Source organism: Myiozetetes cayanensis, unplaced genomic scaffold (assembly GCF_022539395.1).
Source record: "Myiozetetes cayanensis isolate MyiCay16 unplaced genomic scaffold, myiCay2020 scf5-8, whole genome shotgun sequence".
NCBI lineage: Eukaryota > Metazoa > Chordata > Aves > Passeriformes > Tyrannidae > Myiozetetes > Myiozetetes cayanensis.
Genome location: NW_026087742.1, coordinates 64,025,932 through 64,052,607, shown reverse-complemented (window position 1 = coordinate 64,052,607; position 26,676 = coordinate 64,025,932). Strand labels below are relative to the sequence as shown.

At 36.7% G+C, this 26,676-nt stretch overlaps 1 protein-coding gene across 21 annotated transcripts in view; it reads right to left on the bottom strand.

Moving 5' to 3' along the window:
- Positions 1 to 5,162: 5,162 nt before the first annotated feature.
- SUPT20H (SPT20 homolog, SAGA complex component) overlaps positions 5,163 to 26,676 on the bottom strand; it is a 33,641-nt gene continuing 12,127 nt past the window's right edge. For 6 of the 21 annotated variants that reach the window (XM_050331636.1, XM_050331640.1, XM_050331644.1 and 3 more), the window contains exons 11-24: positions 25,746 to 25,902; positions 25,603 to 25,659; positions 23,984 to 24,055; positions 22,909 to 23,066; positions 20,757 to 20,789; positions 18,749 to 18,866; positions 16,206 to 16,314; positions 15,817 to 15,975; positions 13,793 to 14,105; positions 12,696 to 12,853; positions 10,453 to 10,508; positions 7,216 to 7,321; positions 6,552 to 6,673; positions 5,163 to 5,681 (exon numbers count right to left, since the gene is read on the bottom strand). In XM_050331636.1, coding sequence (XP_050187593.1) covers positions 5,550 to 5,681; positions 6,552 to 6,673; positions 7,216 to 7,321; positions 10,453 to 10,508; positions 12,696 to 12,853; positions 13,793 to 14,105; positions 15,817 to 15,975; positions 16,206 to 16,314; positions 18,749 to 18,866; positions 20,757 to 20,789; positions 22,909 to 23,066; positions 23,984 to 24,055; positions 25,603 to 25,659; positions 25,746 to 25,902 — 1,750 coding nt within the window. In that variant the 3' untranslated portion in view covers positions 5,163 to 5,549. Of the gene's footprint in view, positions 5,682 to 6,529; positions 7,039 to 7,215; positions 7,322 to 10,452; positions 10,509 to 10,528; positions 12,854 to 13,792; positions 14,106 to 15,816; positions 15,976 to 16,205; positions 16,315 to 18,748; positions 18,867 to 20,756; positions 20,790 to 22,908; positions 23,067 to 23,983; positions 24,056 to 25,602; positions 25,660 to 25,745; positions 25,903 to 26,676 lie in introns of those variants that run through there. The other 15 variants (XM_050331642.1, XM_050331655.1, XM_050331641.1 and 12 more) reach the window with 13 other exon arrangements.

Sequence of the window (26,676 nt, the reverse complement as noted above, 5' to 3'; positions counted from 1 at the left end):
TATTACTTCAACTAAGAGGTTGTAATGACAAACTGTGTCGTGAAGATTTCTTAAAAGAATGGATTTGGTAAAACTATATTTCCAAATTGACATCTAGGCAGTGGTGCTTCAGAAATTTTAGAATTCCCTCTGCTCTGCTTGTGAGTTTTCCATGTAAAAGTACTTTTTTATTGCTGATTCCAGGCCAGGTTGGAAAACAGACCTGTAGCAGGGACAAGTGTGTATATTAAGAGGGGGAAGGTAGTTAATCTATAAAAGATTGTGGCATCAAGGTTGTGCAAAGGCACGTTAACTCCTGTTTTGAAGTCCCAGTAGGCAAAAAATTAACTCTTAAAAACACTGAAATAAACCCTGCTTATTTCTCAGAAAACTGTAAAAGTTCTGGGGGTACCTCCCTACTCCTGTTTGGAGTTTCTTTGGAAATAAAATAATTCTGTGGAACTGAGAGGTTAGACCAAATCCCTTTTTTGCAAGGCATCTCCAAATACACTGTTTTCAGTGAGCTTGGGGTTTTTTCTCAAATGTTTATGCATATTTTTGCTCCAAGTCTAAAGCTTCAGTTTTTAATGGCTGATGAAAAACAAATAGCATACCAGTCAAGTCAGGCAGGGGATGAAAATACTGCTGTTTCTTGATCTACTGAAGAGTGCCTAACACTTGAAGAATTGAGTTTGTGTGGGGTCATGATAATCATAGCAGGATTATAAACAGAACATGGTAGTTAGGATTATGTGATTTTCCATGAAATATATAGTTTCTTAATACAGACCACTACAAGTTCTTTAATACCAACTCATGCATAATTTTAGTTTTGAAGGGAGTAGGGAGGCTTGATAGAAAAACTTTTGGTCTTGCCTTGCATTTGAAGTGCATAAAATGGTATTAAGAGTGACTGCTGTTTTATATCTATTTTTGATATCCCATTGCCTGCTTTTTTAATGCCTAGTACCAAATGTTGAGCTGCCATCCCTCTGTTCAGAGAGGTTTCGCTCCAGATCACCTGGTGAAGAGGTTCAAGCAGTGAGCCAGTTCATTGCAGATGTGACTGAAAAGTAAGAACCATCTTAGCGCATTTAAAACACAGACAACTCTACAAGACGGTTTTCTGTTTCCTTCCTTATTCTCTGATCTTATTTTAGTTCACAGATGATAGCGAAAGAAGATCTATGTATTGCAAATGGCAAGGTAAGTTGTATATCAAAGTGAAGAGGGGGATACTACCAAGATCTCAGTAGAGACATTAAAGAAGGTGTCCACGATTATAGGTTGTTTTGTTGTTGTTTTGCTTTTTAGTCTTCATAGCTTGGTTTACATCTGTAGTGTAAAAATTGCATTATAGAAATCAGTATCTGTATTCAGTGTGGCCAGAATTTTCTTGCATATTGCACCATTTGCTTAGCTGCTGTGATATCTCACATGTGCAATCTTTTTTTGATAGTTTGCTTGGGTGTTATAATGTAATATTGTATGTCTGGACTATGATGGAACCTTCTGGATGCCAGTGTCTTTGCTTTGTTAGCAGCATTAAAAAATGGTAAGTCTTCCTTAGAGCAAGAGACTGTTCTGATTAGTGTTGCTTGGAGGAATGCATTAGTTTTGAACCACGATTAATAGGTAACTAGTTCATAGTTAGGACTGTTTGTTCCCTGTCATTTGAATGCTAAATTACTAAAACACAAATGATGGAAATGATGGTATGGGTGCCATAGGTGTGTAACACCTGGAGAAACTATATCCCTGGGTTTTAAATGTCCAGTAGGCTTCTTGGGGAAAAAATATTTTTTGTTAAGTATGGCTCCTAAATATTTTAATTGCATGGCATATTGGAAGTAGAAAATGCTTCTGTGTAAGGAGAAATTCTTCTGTTACCTTGAGGAGAAAAATCAAATACTTCCTTTAACAGGTAGTCCTAATCCAAATACTTTGCTTGAAATCAAGACTACCATTAACATAGCCAAAACTCTGATTGATTTCTGGTGGGTTGAAAGAACAGCTTCAATATTGCAGTAGTCTTGCACATCTTTAGGCCTGTTAAACCAAGTAATGTTTAATATTAGACCACTGTTAATTTTTTCATCTCTTCAGTACAATTGCCATCAGTTATTATAAATGAAGAAACTGGTTTATCAGAAGTGAATTTAAAGCAGAAGACTCCTTTGATTATCAGAAAGCATCCAGTTGCCACATCATTTGCTATATTTGATGAGTAATTTCGTAACTGTTTTGTACTTATGGAAACAACTGTGTCTGTAAAAGTTGGAGTGAAAGACGGAGGATGCTACCAGTGATGCTTCTGCACCACTTCTAGGAGTGTGCTGCCTCAGGCAGGGTTGTTTAACTCATCTTAAATCCAGGCCCCTCTTGTTGAACTGACCTGTAGTTCTGTGATGTGAATAAGGATACAGAACAAAACACATTCTATGTAGCTTCTTTCTGTTACTTAAAGCAGAACTGTTTCCCAACCTAAAAGACATGCTTAGAAGTACAGGGGTAGGTATTTTTTTTAGGTTTTTGAAGTATTTGTGAAATGAAACAATGTTAACAATGCAATTAATGTTTTAGAAGCCTATGCAAATAACTGATATAAAAGATGGTAGTTTTTGAACAGCTTATACTAAGGGTGTACTCAACAGTGTAACTAAGAAGTAACAGCCCAGTTAGAACAACATAACCTCTGGATAAATAAAAATATAATTGCCCAAGATGAAGTATGACCAGCATTCTTAAGTCATTGTTCATATAGGAAAAGAATCGAATTATGAGATTTCAAAATAATCACATCTGATAATTTACTCCTCACCTGAAATTGTTTACTGGCTCTTCATTAGTCCAAGTATGTTAAGGATATTGTCTGTTGCTGTTTATAAGAAATGCAGTCATTGCTGGTGGCATATATTTGAAAGTAGAAAATGGCAAACAGGATAGTGCTCACTGTACTGTTTAAGATTTAGGTCTATTTAGAGATACCGGTGGTTTATGGTACATTAAACCCTATTCACAGAAGTGATTAGCAGGGCCTTTCACTCAAATAAGAGATTGGGTGGGGGAAGCAATAAACTCAAATGCTGGCCAAGTGATTACCAAAATGAATCAGAACAGGATTTTATTGGTACTTTAGAGTGCCTATGTTAATTGCTTTAATACCAGTTCTGGTGGGTCTGAAGTTTGATGTAGACTGCAAGTGAGACAGTCTGGGTAACATACCAGACAGACATACAAATCACACTTACTTACACATACACAAAAAAATTGCCTTTGTAAGAAAGCTTTCCATGCATGTTTATTGGGCTTTGTTTCCTTCATTGAAATCAACTGTTGCATCAAACAAGCTACTTAAGTCTCCCTTTAGCTCAACTAAATGTCGAGGGGGTGTATGCCTATGTTGTGTGGTTTGTTTGTTTTAATTCTCGTTTATTAGTTTTTCTACAGCTGTTGACACAGCCCTCTAAATAAAATGCTTTACATACTCTGGCATTCAGAGGCATTTTCCTTCTGTGTAAAAGCCCTCCTTAAATAAATAAAACTTGTAGGTTGTTGGATAGTGTGGTCATGGGTGAGAAGCACTGGTGCAGAATGTCGTGCAGCTCCACAGCTGGCTCCTGGAGTGTTGACTTGTACATAAAAAATAAATGATGCACTGAACGCTTCACATGTCCCTGCATCACACAAAAGACTGATGTGTCACAGTGCATGGGGTTAGATTTTAAAAAGCAGCATTTTTGAACAGGGTAGCTAAGGACTTCTGTTTTTGTTACTATTGCTATTACATGGCAATCTGAAATATTGGTGAGATTTAAAGTTCAGCTTCAAGTTCAAGTTTTATTTGTTGAGCAAAGTTGGCTTATAGTTTAGATCCTCTTTTTTTTCCATTGATTTTACTCTATTTTTATCTTAAATGGTTGAAAAATAAGAGTATTTAATCTCTCAAAGATATGCATCATGTGACGTATGACAAGTTTATTCTGGATGCCTTAAGAACAGTCAAACACCCTGTAAATACATTTTTTTTAACCATTCCCAGGCTGACTGATATTACAGTTCTCTTACAAGAAACTGAGAACTACTTTGGTGAACTTACCCTTGGAAATGAGTTTTGTATTAAGGTGTCTGGTAGAGATTAGTGCCGCCTACACCCCGTGCCAGTCTTAGTGCAACTACAAAATAAGTGGCTGCATCCTTCAAATGGCAGTTTAGTGGCACTTTCCTACAATACACGGATGTCACAAATCTAGGAAACTTTAGGCATAAAGCTGCATTTTCAATAGACATATATACTTGATTATGTGGAATCTCAGATATTTTTTTCTTTTTAATTTTTTTTAAATTGGTGCACTTTGGTAAGAAAGCAGGTAAGCCTGGGCACTAAATCCATCTCCAAGTATTTTGTAAGACTACAGTAAAAATTAATGTTATGTGTATTTTGCAATTATGTTAATGGGGCAACATGTACAAACATGTCTGCATGTATTTTGCTTCACAAGCACATTACTCATTGTCGATCCAACTGCTGAAGAAGATGATTTTGCAACTGGAACAGTAACCACTTGTCACTGATGAAGAAGGCAGACTATGTTCTGTCCATAAACCAGGTACTTCCAAATTTATTACAAAGAAAGCTATTGAGTTGATAACGTTTAGGTCAAGAAAAGACTACGTACCTGCTCTGTTTTGTAAGATTTGGGTGCTTTATAGTAATGGTGTGTCTGCTCAAATACTCATTAAAGTACTTGTTCTTGAAATTAGTTTTTAAGATGGTGGCATGACTGAAGTTCAGAAAGAAGTCACAGCTTGACCTACATACAGCAGAGGATAGATTTTGAGCATGTCTCCTGTTACAGCTCTAGTTTGTGTCCATTATCTTTGCCTGAGGCTAGAGCTGGGAAAGCTGCATGCTCCCTATGAAAGGTGTTGGTCATGAGAATTACTGTATTAATACTCTCATTTGGAAATCACATTTAGAAATACATAACTGAAGTATAAGTAGAAAATCAAATTGTTCTCTTTAAGAGAACAACTTCTTCAGGTGGACAGTCCTCTTACAGGAGCCAAGCTTCAGGACTGTATCACCAGAGCAATTACAAGACACAAAGTAAAGAAGTTGATAGACAAAGTAATAAAAAGTATAATGCCCAAGTGAACAAAAGGAGAGAGCTTATCAAAAATGGATTTGTAAAAATTGTATTTGTTACAGTGTTCACAAACCTTTTATACTAAATAAACAAATACCAGTACTACCTTTACAAAGTTCATATTTTCTAAAATGTTTTTCACCCTTATTCTATGTACAATGCTGTTGAGTGGTAAAAAATACAAGATAAAACATTCTGTTAAAAAATTTACTTAAGGAAACCAGATCCTAGCCTCTTTATAGATGAAATTTCTAGGTTCTGCAGGGCTGGCTTCCAAAATCAGTTCATTCTTTTAGTGTAATGTCAAAAGTTAATTTTCCCACCAGTAATAAAAAACACTGATTTAACTTTAAGCTTTCTCCTTATTAATCTGAAAAAAAAAATCCCCTTTGAATCAGTTTTTTGGGGAGGAGGCAAGTCTCATGATTTTGGAGGGGCTGGTGTGCCTCTTTTACTTTTTGAGTGGCTGCCTGAATGCTGTTGATGATGCAGGTGAGCTGCTTGTGCTGCTGCCGCCGCCATAGCCATTTGATGCTGCAAGAATCGCAACTGCTGCCATGAAGGAGAAGGGGGAGAAAAAGCTTGTTAGTGTTGACTATAAAGCTTTCACATCAGGAAGAATGAGAGGAAGGTGGGGGTGGGGGGAGGGGGAAAGGTAGAAAAAAGGAACGAGGTTGACAAAAGGAACACACCATGTACTGGGGCAATGGGTACAGTCAAGCAGCACCAGTGGCACAGAAGCCTGCTGAGGGCACAGTTAACATTTTATATGTGTATGTGCCCAGCTTTGTTTCTTTGCCCATTCTCTCCACTGCAGTAACTTCAGTAACTCAGCAACTTCTGTGAATATTTGGGTTACATAGTACATTTTCAACATAATACCTTCTCAGTGTATGCATTGTATGTAATTTCTGTATACATTACAGAGAGGAGACTGTGTGCTGAAAAAATATTAAAATATTTTCAAAAAGCATCTGGATGGCAGAATGGTAAAAGGAATGTTTTGTAGAGCTGTTGCTTCCATGTACTGATTGTAGCAGTGCTGCATTTGAACTTGCAGGTGCATACATTCATTTTAAAATCTATTGGCACCTGGCAGAGCTGATTTAGATATGTGCCACAAGCACCCCTTGAATGTTTTCAAATCAGGAAGGCGGATGGCTTAAATGAATAAAAATAAATTCAGTGCTCCAAGCTGAGAGAACCACAAATTATAAATCTTGCATGACGATTTGCCAAATTCATGTTTGGTTGGTTGTTTGGTTTTTTGTAATTTGTGAGACCATAGTGACATTAGTTAAAGAAGTCAAAAAGGCAAGTTTTTTTATTTTGGAGCCAAGAATTGTATTTTTAGGTTTGGTTGGTTTTGTTTCTGTTTGGTTGTTTTTTTTAAACACAGTCAGAGTGAAGTTGCTGGATTACTTGTATCTGTTGCTGCTGCTGCTGCAAGGCTTGTTGCTGTTGCAAGGCAGAAGAGAGCTGGAGTCTCTGCTGAGGAAGGCTTTGCCCAGGTCTGTTCATGGCAGAGCCAAGCTGAGACAACACTGAGAAAGGAGAATGGGAAAGCAGGCAGGTCAAAGAGGTCAGGCTGAGTTTGTCTGGGTTGGGGAAGGAAGATATAGGAATACAATGTAACACAGGAATACAGGAAAGGGGGATCAACAGAATTAGTTTCAGAGTAAAATTGGAAACAGTGCAGAATAAGGTATACACGATATACATACTCTGTTAGAACATAGTTAGATTATGAACTGCTTGTGGAGGTACAAAGAGGTTTCTCACACTGGATGTTAAGCACAGAATTAAAGGATTGTTCCTCAATGAAGTCTGGCATGAAAGTTCCCTGTATTTTCTTTTAGTATTAAGTGTAGCTTATTTTCATGTGATACAGTCAATTGACTGTACTTAACTGCCAAATAAAATAGAGAAGTGCATGCGTTAAAAGTCCAGTATCGTGTAATTCACATGCTGATAATAATAAATTGTTCCGATCTAATATATGACTTCTTTAAGACCAAACTTCATTTCAGTGTGAATTTATCAACATACACACTTAACTACAAAAGGAGGCTCAGCAAGCACATACCTGTGGCTTGAGGTTGCATAAAATTCCCTACTCCGGTCAGGTTAATTACAGCAGCTTGTTGGGCAGATAATGCCTGATCTTGATTGGATGGACCTTGGTCAGACCCCTAGCAAAAATGAAAAGCTTGATCCTTATTACCAAACTTTGGTATCAATGAATAAGCAAACAAAGCCAGCGTGAAGGCAAACTTTTGAAGTGCCATTTAAAAAACATTTAATGCTATGTCATCCAGTGCATGTAGATGCAGGCTATAATGCAGTCACTACAAGTAGAACAGATGTTGATTGCCCCAAAACAGCTTTGTTTTTGCAGAAATGGTACTGCACTTGTTACCCTGCAGAAGTCCCATGTAGTTGTCAACTTCCCTGCAGTCTAGCAGAGACTGCACATTATGGTTGTGATCTTACGACTGTTTCCTGTCCCACTCCCAGTCCCAGAGTCTTCAGGTGACCCTGAAACCATCCATGTACAAAGGTCTTAATCAATCAAAGTGTGCGAAGCCTGACATTTTACCATGCTCATTTTGTGTCACACACTCCTTAATTTCATAAAAAATACAAACTCTGCTTTTAAAATTATATTTTCAGAACAGAGTAGTTCTCAAGTAATCACTCAAAATTGAGTAAGTGGAGTCTGACAGTATCTCCTGAAGTCAAGAGGTGCTGAATAATGACCTTTTCTAGAACTTAAATTATGCACTGATTTATAACACAGGGAAATAAAGCATTATGTTCACAATCCAAGCAAGCTGCATGGCTTATCAGTCAGATAAAGAGTTGGTGCATTCCAAGAGTTGTGATGCTTCTTTAGCATAACCATATGATATAATGCCACTAAGATCTAAGTAAACCAAACCAAAAGATTGCACATTAAGATGACATCATCACCTCAATGATGACTAAGACTTACAGAGTCATAGAACCACCATGTGCAGAAAACCCTAAGAATGACATGAGAATACATATATTCTGTTGGTAGCCAAGAAAATTGTTGGTCTTTTTGGGCTTAGTTTGTTTCCACTAAGCACTATACACCATAAAACATCTGAGACAGGCATCTTGTTTATGAACAGCCTACAGTAGCATGAGTGAAATTATTATGACAAACTTCAGTATCCAGCAGAGACTATTTGGTAAGCAGAAATCTTGCATGTCTGGGAAGATGAACACAAAAGTAGAGCAGCTAGTTTTCCCAAATTGCTGCATCAACGTTGGTAAAGATTTTTAAGTGCAGGTAGAACTAACCACTCAAAATTTTTCATTTTGAGAACAGGTCTTGAGAACAAGACTTTAGACTTTTTCAATGCTTAAAGCCTTTAACACCAATTACAAGCAGCAGTAGAGCAAATCTCTTAAAATTACAGCTTGAAAGCCAACTGATACTTCCTTTGGTGCAAAGAAAATTCTGTTGAACTACAGCAGTGAGGATGATGAGCCAAGTCACAGCAGTGTAAGTAGGAAGTTTTATTTAACTCTGCAATAATACTGACAGCATTTTTTTCTCTGTTCATCTGATGTATCTGTTAGTTATGATAAACATTAACACTAAGGTGATTTTACACCACTCATATAGTAGGCTGTCTCTCTTCATGATAAGAGTTATAAAATGCTCAGCCAGTGGTTTTGTTACAGCCCGTCTATACAGGATACAAATAAAGGAGTATAACCCAGTTTGCAAGAGAGCCACTGCAGTCTTTGCTGTTTGAGAAGATTTAGAAGGAAGACTTTCCTCCACCCCGCTATAGATCTTTTGGGTAAAGGTTCATTTACTTGTGAAGATAGAGAGAATAGGAGGAACTGGTTTATCCATGCACCCCAGACTGAAGGCTGTTAGCATACACCTATTCTCCCTGTTGCTGAGGGCTACAGATTGTGGGCTGCTGAGATTGTTAGGTAGAAATGTGTGTGCTACTGCTGGAGTGGGTTAAAATTAAATGAACCACCTGGAAGCTGTTGAAGATTAAAAACAAAAGGCATAATTCAAACTGCTGAGGATGAACATAACGTTGATAATGACATACTCCCTAGAGGTTTGTTTTCTGTTTTCTTTTTTTAATGCCTTTAAAATCAATTAAGTTTACAATTGCTGCTGTTTGCAAAAAGTCTTATGTTCCAAAAACAAATCTGCGTGAAATTATAGTGAGCTATGTCCACAGAAAAATACATTTTAATTATTCTAATTAAAACAGTATTGTACTGATACTGAAAATGTAAATGTTAGCCTTCAAAAGCCCTGGATATTGTTTCCACTTTCAGAATATTCTACTGAGATGATAGTGAGATGGTCTTGATTCCTCTCCCTTACCCCAGCTTTACTTGCACTGATTTCAGCCAAATATTCTTGGTGTATATGAGTGGCAGAGCTAGCTTGAAAGGATGTACTTCAACGTGGAATCACAGAAATACAAGCATTTAGATCTATAAAGAGCTCTACTCTGGCATAATTGCCTCCTGTGCCTCCCTTTTCCACGTTTCTGGAGTGTGTATAGGAGTGGGAGAAGGAAGTGGCAAAGCTATAGCTGTTCTTTCACAGGTAATAATTTTTTGAAGCATGGTGCAGCACACATGGAACACTGTGGCTGCAGTTCTGCACCTGTAACTGGTAGCTGACTTCAAGATCTGGGAACTCCACCCAGTTCCACAAACAGTCCCTGTTCTGCTTTTAAATACAACTCTGGCATAATAAGCAATATTCTGCTCATGTTTGTATTTGTATGCATGCTTAGTGGAAAGAAAGCATTTACAGACCTTCTAAACTCCCTATCTTACATGAGCTTCTATTTCCATTACCAGAAGCTCTTTAAACCTATTACTGTACTTACCTGGGCATGCTGAGCTCAGCTTTTAGGCATTCTATGTGTAACCCCTGGTACTGTATTGCTTTGTACAGTATAATCATAATTTCAGTATAGAGAATGATTTGCAATAAGAGCTTAGGCAAATCCTGAAAATAAAAGATTGTATTTTAGCATTAATCTTTTGAATTCAAATGTCAGCACTTTTAGATTGTTACTGAAAATTAACTACTTTGTTCTGAGTTAGGAATATAATTTCCACCTGGTATCTCTATGGATGTAGCTTTTTCTCTTATTCTAAGAATTTTAAATAAGATATTAAAATTTGCAGTAAATGGTCTGACCAACTGGCTCCAAAGATCTGTGCGGGGCAGTGCAGTAAACAGGTCTCCATAGAAAGATAAGAAATTATCATTCTTATTGTGTCCAAGTATATCAATTACCTGTAGAAGATTTAAGGGCCGAAGATTTGATGTATTTTTCAAACCAAAGGGGCTGCCTGTTAAAAAGAACATCTTTTCATTAGTAGGGAATCTTTACTCAGTTATATTTGTGTATTGCAATACACCTTTCCACTGGGACTATTTCTAAACATTTGGAAGTTGGAAAAGTGGCAAGTGTAAATGATGTATTTAATACAATGCTGCATTTTCCATAATGTAAAGTTCATAGTTATTCAGACTCAAAGTACAAGAGAGTTGTATTTCTACTAAACACTGTACCTTGTAACCTATAACTTGCTAATGCATTTACACAAAGATGAATGGAGAACCCTAGCAGTTACTCTTCAGTGATTCTTATTCTGCCTTTAAAAACTTTTACTGTTTGTACAGTAAATCCAAAAAAGTCCATGGTCTCAATGAAGTAACACACTCTCAGTTTATCAATCTTTAACAGAAAACAATCCCACACAAAATCTGAGCAACTCTCCAGTAAGCCAGCAGCTCTCAAGCAGAACCCTTGGAGGTCCAGCTCAGCTCACTACTCCCATCTGTTGTGTGGGTGACAGCACAGCATGGAAAAATCTGTGACACCAAACTGTAAAGGTTGGTAGTGCTTGAAAGGACAGAGTTAGACTAAAAGCGATCCTAGTGAATTGAACAAATGGTCCAAAATTCATTAACACTGAATTTAAAAAAAGACAAATGAACAAGTACAAACTTGTAACTAGCTTTGTGTCTATACAGAAAGAAAGGACATGAGAAGTTACAATAAGTCACAAGCATTTCCAAATCATCCATATCACAAACTACAGAGCACACAAAAGAAAAGAACCTCTTCAGAAAGTTTACATTTATAAAATTCACTGTCACAAGATGCTGTAGGTTCCAGAAATATAAATGGGTTCAAAAACCAATTAGATAAACCCACAGACCAGAAAACTAGTATGGGATATTAAGCACAAAGGTCCATGTGGATATTCTTCAGCTTCGAAAGTCTCAAAGCTGTAGATTGCCAGAAGAGGTACAGTTGTATAGAGGGGATGTTTTACTTCACACTTTTGCCTCATCTTAAACTCTCTCTTCAGTATCCTCTAATGGCAACTCTCAGAGACAGAATATAAACTGGATGGATTTTTAGCCTAAACCAGTAAAGCCATTCTTACGTTAATGTAATGCCGTTGCAAAAAATACAGATAAAAAATAGGCAGACCTCATTTGGGGAAATGTTAACAGGAATGTTGTGAAAGAGATGAGATGCATTTATTCTGCTGTGCTCCACAGTGGCAAATCAGCCAAGCTCAGGCTTGTGTCCAGTTTTGGTTATCACATTTTAAGAAGGATGTAAGCAAATTGGACAGTCTAGAAGAGAGTGACAGGATTATGAAAGGTTTGAAAAATACGACCTATCAGAAAGAGAAGACAAATGTGGGACATGACAGCATGTTTGATATTTAGAAGGTAAAGAGAAAGGGTGAACAACCATTTTTCACGTCTGAAAGGTATAGGAGAAAAAAAATTAATTTGCAGTTAAGGGTATGCACTGTAATTAAAAGGAAACATCTTGCATGGATAATAAATTACTCCAAACAGCTACTGAGGAAGATTGGAATCTTCTTTAGTGAAGGTATTTAAAGACAATTTAGATAAACATTGGTTCTGTATGGTTTAGAGAGATTTGACTGTCTTAGCATAAGGGATGGATATCTTGAAGTCTCCTATCATTCTCATTCTATAATCATACATTAGGTTTTTTCTTTATTATATGTTCAGAAAAAATAAACTGAGAATTTAAAGGGCTTTTAAGATTTATATAGTCACACTTGAAGGCAATAAAGAATTACTTAATTATTGTACTAGAATTAAGTAGTACCAGGGACAGGATAAAATGCCTCACACATTTTAAAAAGTGAGGCCTCTTTCTAAATTCAGTCATGCCCTTTTTCTGGTAGTCATCATTATCAAAGCTGCATTTGAATTTGGAGTTTCTCTCAAACTTCCTACTGAGCATACCAAACAATCCAGGTTTTGAGAGTGTATCCCCAGTCTAGCTCACTGAAAATCAACTTCAAACGATCTCCAACATTGTCTATACTTTAAATGCAAAAACACATACATTATTCCTGAGCTCCAGCCGTCAAAACCACAATCTATTCACACAATGGCCACTTTTATCCATTTTTCTTACAAAATGTTCTCACACTGTCCCTATCCAAAGGGTGGCTTTTCAACTGAGTCACACTGACCTGCTTGGGAGGCAGACTGCATTGCAGCGGGCAGCGCACTTGGTACCAGACCTCCTGATGGTAAAATGCCACTCAGATTTATACCTGCAGGGGCTATGGCACCAGTGTTGCACCCCAGCATAGTAGGGTTTGAACCACTCATCAGTGACTGTGCTCCACTGTAGAAGAGGAAAGACAACACATCAAACCCAAGTGGCACTAGTAAATCCGAGTAAATTTTTTCCCTCTGTCTCATGGCAAGTAAATCAATTGTTTGTTGTAAATGGGATTATGGATAAAGCATCAATGAAGTATGAAAAACCAATTGTTTTGCCTAGAGTATAACATATATGTTCCATATTCTCAGTATATAGAGGTTTTTTAATTCAAAGGTATCAGCTAAGGAAAGTAAACCACAAGTGATTCTTTTATTCTAGAAATACTAAAAGATCAACAGTCTTCAAAATGGTTGTACTACCATAAAAGGAACACATTTTTGTTTTCTTTTTACCCTGTAGAAAATATCTGCAATTTACCAACAGTGAACACCTTAGATGAATAATTCAAGTGTCTGATACTTGCACTGGAGCACACTGTGTGTCTTACACTGACTATCTTAATTGCAGAATTTCATTTAGTTTAAAAGGCAGTTCATGTTATACCACACAAATTATTCTTGACAGCATTTATTATTTTCTTCAAACCACAAAGTGAGCTTTAAGGACTGAAGAATGTTTAACTTCAGTGTTTGTTTAAATCGATCAAAACAAATCTGTTTACATTTTCCATTTGAATTGGTCTGCATATGATATTCTTCCTCCTCTCAGATTAATAAAAGTTTTCAAACTTTAAGAGCAAAACCTCAGAAATCAACTGAGGTTAAGCCTTAAGAAATATGACTCCAAAAAGATTAATGTAATAAACGTCTCTCTATTTGAGAAATAAAAATAGCTTCTAGTGGCTCTTCACTTTGTAATTACAACATATGAGTGACCTTTTTGTATTGCAGATCCTGAAATGTATCTACCCTAATTGATGGTGGACAGTCCTGGACCGCTCTCCCCCTCCCACCAACCAACCCATGGCAAATTAGGAAACCATCATAACAAAAGACTTACCACACAGAGCCCACTACATTGATGAAGTTAAGTCCTGCAGGGTTTGCCATGACCTGGGTGGAAGTTGTTCCTGTAGTAACGGATGTTACCATGGTGGAAAGAGGAATGGTCATTACAGGCAATGCCTGGCTCAGAGACATTTGCTGCTGAGCAAATGGGGTTAAAAAAGTGGGCTGAGGGGTGAAGCCTGAATCTTGGGGAGTAGGGGTGGCAGAAGGGGTAATAGGAGTTGAGCTCTGAGCATCAGGAGGGTGTGGGGTCGATGAAGGGGTGTTGGTTGGAGTAGGAGTAGATGGTTTAGGAGTTCCAGACCCTGCTCATTGAGAAAAATAAAAAGTGCTAGTTCGTTATAAAAGGCCAATCCTTTTTGTATAATAAGATTAATGGAATCTTACTTAGCACTGACAATTTGTTCAGTTTTTTAGACTGCAAGTGTTAATTTCTGCATGGCACGAGTGTTGCAGCACGCACTCATTGTTAAGGATGCAGTATAATCACAAAGAAAACCCATTCTCCATGCTTTGTTCCTTATGGTATACGCTGATTTGTGTCCTCCTTTAAGAATTCCATAATTTATCGTACATTAAGTCATAACTCCATTCAGGAATACCTACAACAATTTCTAACTTCCATTTTTATCTAATTAATGTTTTTGTCCTAAACTGTTAAATAAATACTATATATGCACTGTCTGCACAATAGCATAGTGTTAAAAACATATGGAAAACAACAGAGCCAACAAAGAACATGTACTATTTCAATCATCATGGGGCTGATCTAAATTTAATCAGATAGCTGAACTGCCATTTGCCAAATCTGAATCTAATAAAAAGCAATTATATAAGAACCAGAGAATAATACTGCATCTTTAAAAGCTACTGTGTAATTCCTTCTGCTTAAATGTAGCATGTACAGCTGTATTTGTTGTGGATGCAGTAACCCCCCAAAAGCTAGAGCTGGCTTTTTTTTTTCTTTTTTTTTTTTTTTAGCTTTCATGCCCTGCAGAAAGAAAGGAAATAAATGTGAATGGTGACTAGAGCCTTAACGTAACAACTGCATGCAGCAGATTTACACAATTCATAGCACTAACATAAAACCAGAGTCAGTATGTTAGAAGAAAACTTTTATAGGTTTTCTTTTTTTTCTTTGTGCAAAACAAGAAGGCAGAAAAGTTACACCTCTTGAGCTACCCAGTTTTTAAATTATTGAATGCAAAAAGCATATTATAATACTGTGCAGGATACTGGAATGTGCAGTGTACAATTATTTGTAAGAAAACTGAGAAACTGCAGATATGGTTTCCTCTTTGTATAAATGTGTTCATGAAATGGCTCAAGACACATATGTATTTTAAACTTTTTTTATGATCTATAGCTATTATTACAATGAACCTGTCAGTGTTAATGAAAATACTTAAACTAGGACATCACTTCTGATTGAAATTTGCATTTTAACACCTCAGGATACGGTGCTATCATCAGCAGCATCACCACCACACTTGCAATCAGCAATGATTTGTAAAACAGTGTAGGAGTGTTTTTAAAAAATCATCTTATCGTTTATTGTATCATCACCTTGGGACTGATCAGATTATATACATACATAGATACACAACTGCACCAGTTCCTATAACATTTAATAAACTAGATGCTTAAATTATGTAAAGGCAACCTGATCTAACATACTGTTTTTACACTGGAGGAAAAAAATCTACACTTTGGAATTTTATCTCATCACATCATCTACCAACCTTTCATGTATGAGGAGATCATGCTAATTGCATAAAATGTATTAAAACGTATACACAGAGGGTGCATACATATATATACAGAAAACAAACACAGTTACAATAAACAGAAAATACATACAGTGAACAAGAGACCTGCCTAAAGCTGCACAACTTATACAATTTAGGGTACACTGTACACTTTTAAGTTTCATCATTCCACAGGTTAAGAAGTTTATCTCAGGAAGCATTTACGCAAAAGCCTATGATTTAATGGAGAATTTAGGTCGTGACTCACTTTGTGAAGAGCTCACAGGAGACATGGCAGCTGGAGAGAGCATGCTAACTTGATTAAGATCCATAGATTGTTTCCGAGAAAGACCAGGAGGCTTAGAAGGAGGAGGAGGAGTTGGGGATTTTAGATGGCCACTTGACTGTTGTGAACTAAAAATATTACCTGAAAAAGCATAATTACAATATATTATTGTTCTGTGAGTACAGATTAACTCAAATATTTGTTAGGATACAATTTTGTAATCAATACAATCAGAAATCAAAAAAAAATATGCTCTTCTCACAGATGAGATACTGGTATTTTTTTATTAAATCTTTACTACAGGGATATCTTGTAATTTTACAATGGGCAGAACACGCAAAAAGGAGAGGCTTGAGTCAATAAATAATTACCTGAAGAACTACTTCCTGAACTTGAAGGTAATTTGATAGGAGGAGGTCGGTGTTTTACACCTTTCCCCAGCACTGAAGACTGAACAGAACCTGATATGCTTTCTGGCTGCTGGGAGGAAAGAGAAATTAACACTACCACAGCAATGATGTGAGCTTCCACACAGTTGACAGAAAGACAATTCAATAATTTGTATTAAGACATCTCAAAACTGTAACAAAATTCCTTTCAAACATTTCATATTTTTATGTATTTATTTAAAAAACATAACCTATGACCAACTCCCTTTATCTAAAGTGTTTACTATCAAGAAGCAGCACGAAAGTGCTGGTAAAAATTTAAACTGAGCAAATTAAAGTCATTAAGGAGTTTCACTTTTCTCCATGTTTGAAATCCTTCTTAGTAATTTTCACAAATGCAAGAGTGACAAATACAATTGAAGTAAAAGAACACTTTGGTTTTACTTGAAAAATTGCGTAATTTCATTCATTCCCTCTGTATATACCTGCCATTTCCAACCAAGACAGATTTAAAGAACAGGATCAGAATTCCTAATTCTAGGAATAGGATTTTAAATACATTCAGCAAAATCCTGAATGCACAGAAATCAAGACACATTTCCCCACTGGCTTCAGTGGGATCAACACTTCATTAAAGTTTTTAGAGGGAAGATGTTCCGAGACCTGGGTTCGATTCCCGGTCAGGGCCACTCCCAGGCAGGTGGAGCTCGTTAGCCCTTAAAGGCAACCCATCTACGTCCTGAGGACCTCGCTGCCACCGTCCAAGCTCGCTTGGCCCTGGCAGATGAACCTTAGGATTAAAGGGTGAGCTCAGTTCCGCGCACACTGTGTCTCACCTAAAAAATCCAATGCGCAGGCTGGAAGGTGTAAAGACCTTCCCCGGATCTTCGCTTGCGAAGACTGGCCATTATTTTTAAAATCTACTTATCAGGCTATCTGAACATAACTTCAGCTACTTGAGTTTGCAGTCACTCACAACAGACCTAAATCCATAATTCCAATAGCTGACACTGTCAAAAGACTCAAGAATGTAACATATTTACAGTTACACATAGTCTATGTATTTTTACCTATAAAGCAGATATCCATAAATGAAAGTAATGTCTAAACAAACATACAGCCAATAAACTGCTGAAACTAGAAAATGATGCTGTTGATATGGTGAATGGAATATTTCAATGCTGGAGCCTAAATCAGATGTGCATGGGTTGAGAAATCAGATCATTCTACATTGTGCAGAATCGCCCTTTCTGCCAAGCTTAGCTCCAATTAATGAGAGAGTCCCACTATGTGTTTCTAATTGCTTGTTTATAAAAAAGAATCTTATGAGGAAAATTTTGAGGACTACCTTTCTCTTCTCCTACTAAAATCTGCTTTCTTGGTTTTGAAAATAAAGACTAATGCCCCATTCCAAAGGTGACAAGATCATTGAATACAGTAAACCTGAGTAACTTTGGTCCAGATTTTGGTGGGGGCTTGCACAGGCAGGCAAGATGACTTCTGCAAGTACCCTCCCACTCCAAGTTATTATATGATTTTAATGCATACATACCCATGTGCAAGTACGTGCCTGTATGTGTATACACATAAACATTCGTATCCCTTTCTGCAACTGTTGGCCTTGGAATGTTGTTGGTCTGGCTGACACCAAGAACTACCTCTTTCACAGCAATGCTATTGGAGTTTAAAACTAGGTATTTAGGGGATGATGTAGCTAAGGAAATAGCCCAACAGATACAAATCTCATTTACTACTTGGAGCCTAAATACAGCTCACTTCTGAAGTACTGAATCTGACCAACAAAGCCAGAAGCAGAATGTAAAACAAGGCAATGCCAACAGGCAGGAAAATATGGGAATGCAGTGCAAATATATACACTTAAAAGTTCCTTGGTTTTTTTTGTTTGCTAGTTTTTTGTTTGAGTTTGGTTTTTTTTTCTTTTTTTCTTGTTTTGTTTCATGTTTTCCTCTTCAAAGTAAAGAGCAAATTATTCTAATTTCTACAGGTAAAAGAAGTTTAGCTACTCCATATCCTTCTCTGTTTACTGACCTACAAGATAAAACACATAGCTGCATTTTACTATACTGCTCTGTGAAAGATTCATCTGAACAGGGGAAAATGCTAAAATAAAACCTTGGAGCTAACTACGCTATACACAGCCAAAAAACCCCCCAAACATCTAAAAGACAACATCTGAACACTGAAAACATAAATGCTTTAACTCTTCCAATGAATGACCATGACCACAACACATTTAAAAATTCATTCAGGATGACATTTTAAGGTTATTTTGCTTTTAAATGTGGATAGCAAAAATTATCCTGAGATTAGCTCGGTTGGTCAGAGCACATGCTAATAATGCCACGGTCACGGGTTTGATCCCCGTATGGGCCATTCACTTAAGAGTTGATGATCCTTGTGGGTCCCTTCCAACTCAAAACATTCTTTGAAACAAAGCAATCCTTGAAATTCTAGTAATTCAGTAATTAAGGGCAACTAAAAAATGTGTGGCTGAATAAACTCACTTCCATTTCCTTCCCTGGAGAAAGATGACTTAGATTGACTGATCCACTTGAATTATGAAATATTTTCACAGGACATTTAGCTTCACTTTGTACTAACTCCTGATACTGGTTCACCACCCTGAAACAAACAATGAGGATATAAAAAGATTAACAACTTTTAACTTCTAAAGTAGATACATATATAAAAACACATAATTGCATACGTTATGGTCATATATTTTATATATTATGTAAGCATATCTCTATATACAATAGATATGCACATACATAGAGATATAAATATTTTTTATATATCTTCCTACATTACATTCCTGGGCTCGTAAGTTTATTCCATTTTACCTTTTAATCCCTGTCTTTTTTTTCTAATGCAAAATACAGTGTAAGAAACACTCTTTTGGAGGAATATGGAAAACAGTAGATAGAGCAGTTCCCTTTCTGAAAGCAACTGCAGGTCTTTGGGATGTCAGTCAATGCGGATCCCATTCCCTTCACAGAGGCTCAGAATCTTCTATAAAGGTGTCTTTTCTGCTTATGCTCCCTGTGAAGCAGTAAACCCCTCCTTTAACTTGAGGTCTATGTCAGATGAGGAGTCTAAATGCAAGGGATGAACAATCTTTGAGCATCATGACAGACATTTGATAAAGCACCAATAGCATCAGGCAAACAAATTTAAAATACTGTTCTATCAAATGAAATACTACAACTCTACTAATCTAAGACAACCAAGTTGAGAGAAAACTGTTTCACAAACATGAGCAGAACATACGAAGTGACCTTGCAGACTTAAAAAATCAAGCTGAAGTGAAAAAAAGTGATGGAATATTTCTATTACCTGACACCTCAACATAATGAACTACACTTTATTTTGGTATTCTGTAATATGCTGTTACTTGACTAATGCAGACCTAAGCAAGGGCCCTGAGATACACAATAGAGGAAAGGGTGCAGTGTACTTTTTTCAGCAATTAGATTTCAGACTGACTGAAAATTACAGTAGAATTAAGAGCAGTAAAATGCCACGTACTCAAAAAGATGGTCCTGCCCTCCTCTGTTGTTGCATCTTGTCCTAGTCCCTGAAACCCAACTGCTATTCTGACAGAAGGACTTGTGCAACCAAGTGACAAGCAGGATCAGGAAACCAATCCCAGTTACAACCAGGCCCCTGTATTGTTGTTTTAGTTTTCAGACAGCCAATCCCCCAATTCAGCTCACAGAACAAACAGTAGAAGTTTCAGCACAAAGGAGGCAGGAGAGAATATAAGCAAAGGGTTTCTCGATCAAAATCACCTATTTAAAAAAGAACATGATTACTGATTTTTGGCCAAATCAAAGTCTCATTTCCCTGCCAGGCACATAAGATAGGGATAAGAGCTATGGTATGTACATTACCTTGAGGTATCCTGTGGAGGCACAAAAACACAACTGGTTTTGACAGAGGTTGCTTTTTAAAGGTTCTGTGTTCATACACACACGTATCTAATGTGATGCACGTTAACAATCATTTGAAAAACCACTTATTTTGCTGCCTGTTATCCATGAATTGCTATTCCTACTCATTCAATGACTAAAATATACTGAAAAAACTGGTTTATTACTTGCTTCTCTAGGAAAGCTGAATTAAGTAATGCACAACACACAAAAGTAAGTTGTATAAATCTTAAGTCCTAGATTACACTTCAAATGACAAGTTCAAATGTACCATTTCCATGACTGGTAATTTACCATACAAAATGTCAGGATGGAATTCCTGCTAAGTGCTCTCAGAGTTCAGGTACCACAACAAACTGTACTCACATATTTGATTTCCTCTATTCTTTCTTGCTCCTTAAATACAAAAACTACACACTATATTCTACTTCTTGTTATGATGATTAATTTCCTCTTATTTCTCCTCATCTGTTCTGCATCTGTTTCCATAACCATAACATTAACAGTCATAATGGCTAAAAGGAACAAAATTCATTATTTGACATCAAACCAAATGGCTGTATATACTATATTAAATTACCTTTCAGCATCAGTCTTCGAACCAATAAGGAACCTAAAATGTAAAATACATTTTCAGTCATGAATTGGACTAGAAGATCATATTTTTAAAATCACAAGACTTCAAACAAATGTCAGTGCTGCCTTTTTTTCAGACCTGCTCAAAATACAAGCGATAATGTATCCATTCAACAGACTGGGTATTATTCAGCACTTGAAATACATACTTGACTTCCGATATACACACATGGTCTAATACAATCTCCTTTAGGAGTAAATTACCTACAAAGAAAGAGGTAGAGTATGGAAGTTTTGGATTTTATATTTTCAAAAAAATGGACCTAACTGCTAGAGAATTGTAACTGTAAAAAGTACAAAATTATGTATAAATCAACAACATATCATTATGCTCACACTGAGATATAATTGTCCTGAGGGTATGTCAAAAGCAGCCCTACCCATAATATTTTAGCACATATTTTGTTTCTATTGTTTGATTTCACTTATGCAAATTCCGATTCCCAGTGATTTTCCATCCCTCCTAAATAAGTATTTCTCTTTTGCATAACACTTACAGCTTGCAAACTTATTACGGCAGTGATTTTTTAACACTTTTTTCCTCTCTCTCCAGCTTCAAAAATTAAAAAAAATATTTAAAAAACAATGTTTTATTTTACTGAACAACTTTTATTTTGTATGACCGTTTGCTAATGAGGAATTATCCAAGTTTTGATGAACTTTAGTTGGCAATGTCTTAACAAGGAATTCCAGCGTCCCCCCTCAGGCATCTAATACCTCTAAATCCATTTAATTCCCAGTGTTATTACACAATTCTAAGCTAACACTGCTGTTTTAGGAAGATAAATTTTAAGTATTTGTGCTGGTTTTGGCTGGGGTAGAGTTAACTTTCTCCATAGTAGCTGATATAGGGTTGTGTTTTGGATTTGTGATGAAAATAGTGTTAATAATACATGGGTGTTTTAGGTATTCCTGAGCAGTACCTACAAAGTTCCTTTTTGTCTCTCACCAGCAAGTGGGCTTGAGATGCACAAGAATTTGGGAAGTGATACTGCGAGGACAGCTGACCCCTGATATTCCATACCATATGGCATCATGTACAGCATATAAAGCCAGTGGAAAAAGAAAGAAAAGGGGGAGGGGAGTAAAGGAAAAGGGTTATGGTGTTTGTCTTTCCAATTAATCGTTGGGTATGATGGGGCCCTGTTTTCCCTGAGACAGATGAACACCTGCCTGCCCATGGGAAGTGCTGAATGAATTTCTTGCTTTGCTTTGCTTGCGTGTGTGGGTTTTCCTTTACCTATTAAACTGTCTTTATCTCAAACAACAAGTTTCCTCACTCTTACCCTTCCAGTTCTTTCCCCCATCCCACCAGGGAGGCAGGGGAAGGAGGGGCAGAGTGAGTGCCTGCACGGTTCTTAGTTGCCAGCTGGGGTTAAACCACAACAGTACGGAAACAAACTGTAAATAGCTCCAGTCTATGGATAAAATATTCTTAATACTCAAGATATTTTAAGATTTGGATAAAAAATAAGAGGAAAATTGCATACTAGACAATAAAAATAATTTTCACTAGCAAAACTAAATGTTTGCTCAGACTCACTGCTCCTTGCCTTACTGAAATTTATAGGTTCTGCTCTGCAGTACAGGTTCCTCCACACATACAACAAAAAGAGCCAAGAACAGAAAATCTTTGTAGAACCACAGCCAAAAACAGCATATTCAAAACAATTCAAAATTAAAAAGCTTCTTAGAAACTTATGGTTTCCTTCCTGTATTTAGCTTAAATTTTTCTGTCTAAGGGTAAAGAGAATATAGTCAAGTCTTAAGCTTTCACAGCATCAGGGAAATTTTATGAACAATCAAAATTCTGAATAACACTATAAAAGAGTGCAACAACATCTCATGGTGTCTTCACAATCTGCGTGGATTGTGTTTGTGGGTGATTGTTTTTACCCCCAATATATCTTCAATGTAAAAGAACATGCAAATTTAACATAAAAGTACATTAAAGATATTTTGTTTAGTATTGTTCTTAACAAACTCTTAAATCAGATTTTAGCTCTGGAGTATTTTTATGACTGAAAATGACAAGCAATGTTTGGATGCCTTCATCTATCAGATCACAGCACAGGTTAAAAGAGCATGTAACTTACTGTGATGGAGTTAATAGGTTGTCGTTTTCCTCATCACCTTTGAGTGTCTGAATTTTACCATAGTACAAGGGATTGCCAAGAGACTGGAAAATGGTCAGCTTTGTTTTTTGAAGCTGATTACCAACTTCACATTCAAATACATAATCATCTTTTATTTCCTAAAAAGACAGAAGAAAATAACCTAGTAAGTCTTGAACGAGTGCTATCAGAACCAGTGAGTATATAGACCACCTCTATATACAACATAGTAAGAAACAAGTAACTGTGTAAGTAAGTAAAACTCTACAGGAAGGAGTGCATGATCTGAAATGAAAGTGATTTGAGAGTAAGTTATCTAAAGGGATGAAAGGAAAAAAAATGTATCATCTCTTAAAAAACACAAACATATTACAAAACCTAAACAACCATGTTAGTCATGGAAAGGCAGACTGGGAAAACATACATAGGAACAGTTTTATATGAATTATGACAATGCAAAAAATGTTCAGAGTAAAACGTTGGGAGTGAAGATTAAGTTCTGTGGGGAAGTATTACTTTTTTCCAATATGAAACTACAAAGACATCATCATACATGCTGTTAATAGAGATAATATCTTGCCCCTAAAATTATAAAAAAATTAATTCTCTATGGTCGATTATATTAAATTACTACTTCTTATCAAATAATGTAATTTGTGCCAAAAATCTTGAGGTTCAACTTACATATTGCAGAAGGAGCTTTTGTAAGAGGCATTAATACTAATCTCTTTCAAAATTTAACATTTTGATTTTAACTGAACTCTTTTCCATCAGCATTGGAGTGTCTGAGTAAAGAAAGCAATTTGTTGAGCAGAGTATTGCTGTCTGTAAATTATTATGCTTTCTTTACTGCTAGCTGCTCTTCCTTGTATTTCTGGAAAACCTGAGGAAATTACAAGACTGATCACATGCTTGCTGTACTGTAGAACATTACAAGTATCTCTGTTAATATTACCATGTCTATACAAGATTATTCCTACATTACTTTGATTTTGTTGAAATAAGAGGTATTTTAACTGGAGACAGTGAAGTTTGGCCAAAGGTCTAAACTACTCACATGTGCTGGCCAGACAGTTGGTTGTGAGTCATCAGGTTTGATAGACTTTTCCACTTTGGCATATTTTTCCACCTTAAAGAAAGATCAGAAAAGAAGGAATCCCCTACTTTATGCATTAGGAAAAACTAAATTGGAGAATCTTCAGAACTTGACACTTATAGTGTTATGCCATATTTGCTATGTTAAACAACAAAAGAGTGAAACAGTTTAAGACTACAGATTGAAACAATTATCTGCAATATGGAACGAATAAGAAATTTCACAATACCAGTAACTCCTAAAACCTCTGATTAGGTCAGGTACAACACAGTTGAAGTGAAAAAAGTACAAACTTACACCATCATTTCATGTGTAATGCACATTCTTGTCAGCCCTAAGATGTCCAAAGCTACAGTCTTGTCTAGTCTACAGAGTCTTGCAGAAGACTCAGTAGACTAGAGAAGACTTGTGGAAAGGGACTTGGGGATCCTGGGCGATGGCAAGTTGAATATGAATCAGCAGTGCCCTGGCAGCCAGGAAGGCCAACCGTGTCCTGGGAGGCATTAGGAAAAGCATTGCCAACCAGTGAGGGAGGGGATTGTCCCTCTCTGCTCTGCACTGGGGCAGCCTCACCTTGAATATTGTATGCAGTTTTGGGCACCACAATATAAGAAGGATATAAAGCTATTAGAGAGTGTCCAAAGAAGGGACAAAAAGAAGGTGAAGGGCCTTGAGGGGAACCATATGAGAAGCAGCTGAGGGCACTTGGTCTGTTCAGCCTGGAGAAGAGGAGACTGCAGGGAGACCTCATTGCAGTTACAACTTCCTTGTGAGGGGAGGAGGAGGGACAGGCACTGATCTCTTCTCTGTGGTGACCAGTGACAGGACCCGAGGGGAGGTTTAGGCTGGATATTAGGAAAAATTGCTTCACCCAGTCAGGTACTGGAACAGGTTGCCCAGGGAAGTGTTCAGAGTACCAAGCCTGATGGATTTCAAGTGTTTGGACAAGACACCTGCTGTGATTTTTGAGGTTATCCAGTCCTGCAGGACCAGGAGTTAGACTTTTGATGACCCTTGTAGGTCCCTTCCAACTCAGGATATTCTATAATTCTATGAGTCCCTTCTGTACACTGGTAGTATGTGTTTTGGTAGTGCCAGAAACTAAGAACACGAATGTCCCTGAGAGAAGAATGCACACAGGGTGATCAAAAGAATTCTCAACTAGAATTCTCTGTATAAAAATCAAAACTTCTCAAAATATTAATGTGCCATAGTATCATAACATGTCAAAAGAAAGAAATTTCTATCAAGATAAGAAGTGACTCATTTTTAAATAATCTACAAACCTCATTTGTTTTTCTAGTTTTCAGATTATCAAACAACTTCAAATAGACATGGGCTCATTGAACCCGCAGAAGAAAACCAGTAACAATTGTACTGTTTGCCTCATTGTAAACTATTCTGTTACAACTGCAGTGTGGTTTCACTTGTGTTTATACCTTATGGTATAGAAAAGTAATTGCAAAAGGTAAAGTTATCCCATTTTTTCTTTGATACTGGATACTCTTTAGTCACTTCTTCATATAATACAATATTCAATACAATTGCTAATAATTGCTAATGGTAACAACTGGTCTTACGTCTACTTCAGAAGGTGCAGTCAAGTAGCAAGGATTCTGTTTCCACATATCTACGCACTGGAAAATGGAAAAGCAGGATTAATATATTAAATGTTTTAATTAAATTGTTAGAAGCACATGAAATTACTTCTCAGAACACTTACATTTCCAGCTTTAGAAATTTTGAGGTCATACTGCTGGGCTGCTTTCCTCTCCTTCCTTTTCTGTAAGTAGTCAAGTAGTCTGAGCTGAGGTGGAGTTGAGTTGTGAGCTACTTCCTGCTGTCTGTTCAGAGAGGACCTTGAGTACCTTTTGAAGCACCTATGGCAAAATGACACAAGCTTGTAAACCATCAACATTAAATTCTCCACTGCCTGTGTACAAACACAAAAATATGCAGAGAACTCCTACTTACATTGAGACTAATAGGTTTTTAAATATTAATTTAAAATTGCTTTTCTGGATTACACTATACAACTCTAACTTTTTATTTTATATTTACAAAATATGCTGGCATTCTGTTCATGTGTTTCAGCACTAAGAATGGGGTTATTTTTTTAATGCATAATTGAATTGAACATTATCAAAAGGAGTAATTAAGAAGTTGCCAAGCTTAAAATATTTGTATATTATCACAGATTTCAGTTCCATCAAAAGATCTTTGTACTGCTTATGTAACTACAAACACAGTAACTGCCCTCTATTTGTTTCATGACAAACTTGTTGCTACAGTAATGCTGTTCTGGACATCCATTTAACACCTTTGCCTAATTTTCTAGTGGAACATTTGTTGACCACCAAGCTTTAATTTCAAGGACAGCTTGATCAATTTCACTATTTATACTTTTAGACATTGCCACTAGTTTTGTACTAGCACAGTATTTCAATACAGATCTAGTTTTAATATTTCAGTAATTCTGAAAGACTATTACTACATTTCCCCTCTACAGAGTGAATGCAGCTCTTGTAGTAGAACAAATATGAACCATTTAAGCATATGTGGAAAAAAAAGTGAACAACCATGCACAAAAATGAAACCATTTCAACTTTTCCAAGATTCTGATATGCCTACACTTCTGTTTAGCCTGCACGTCA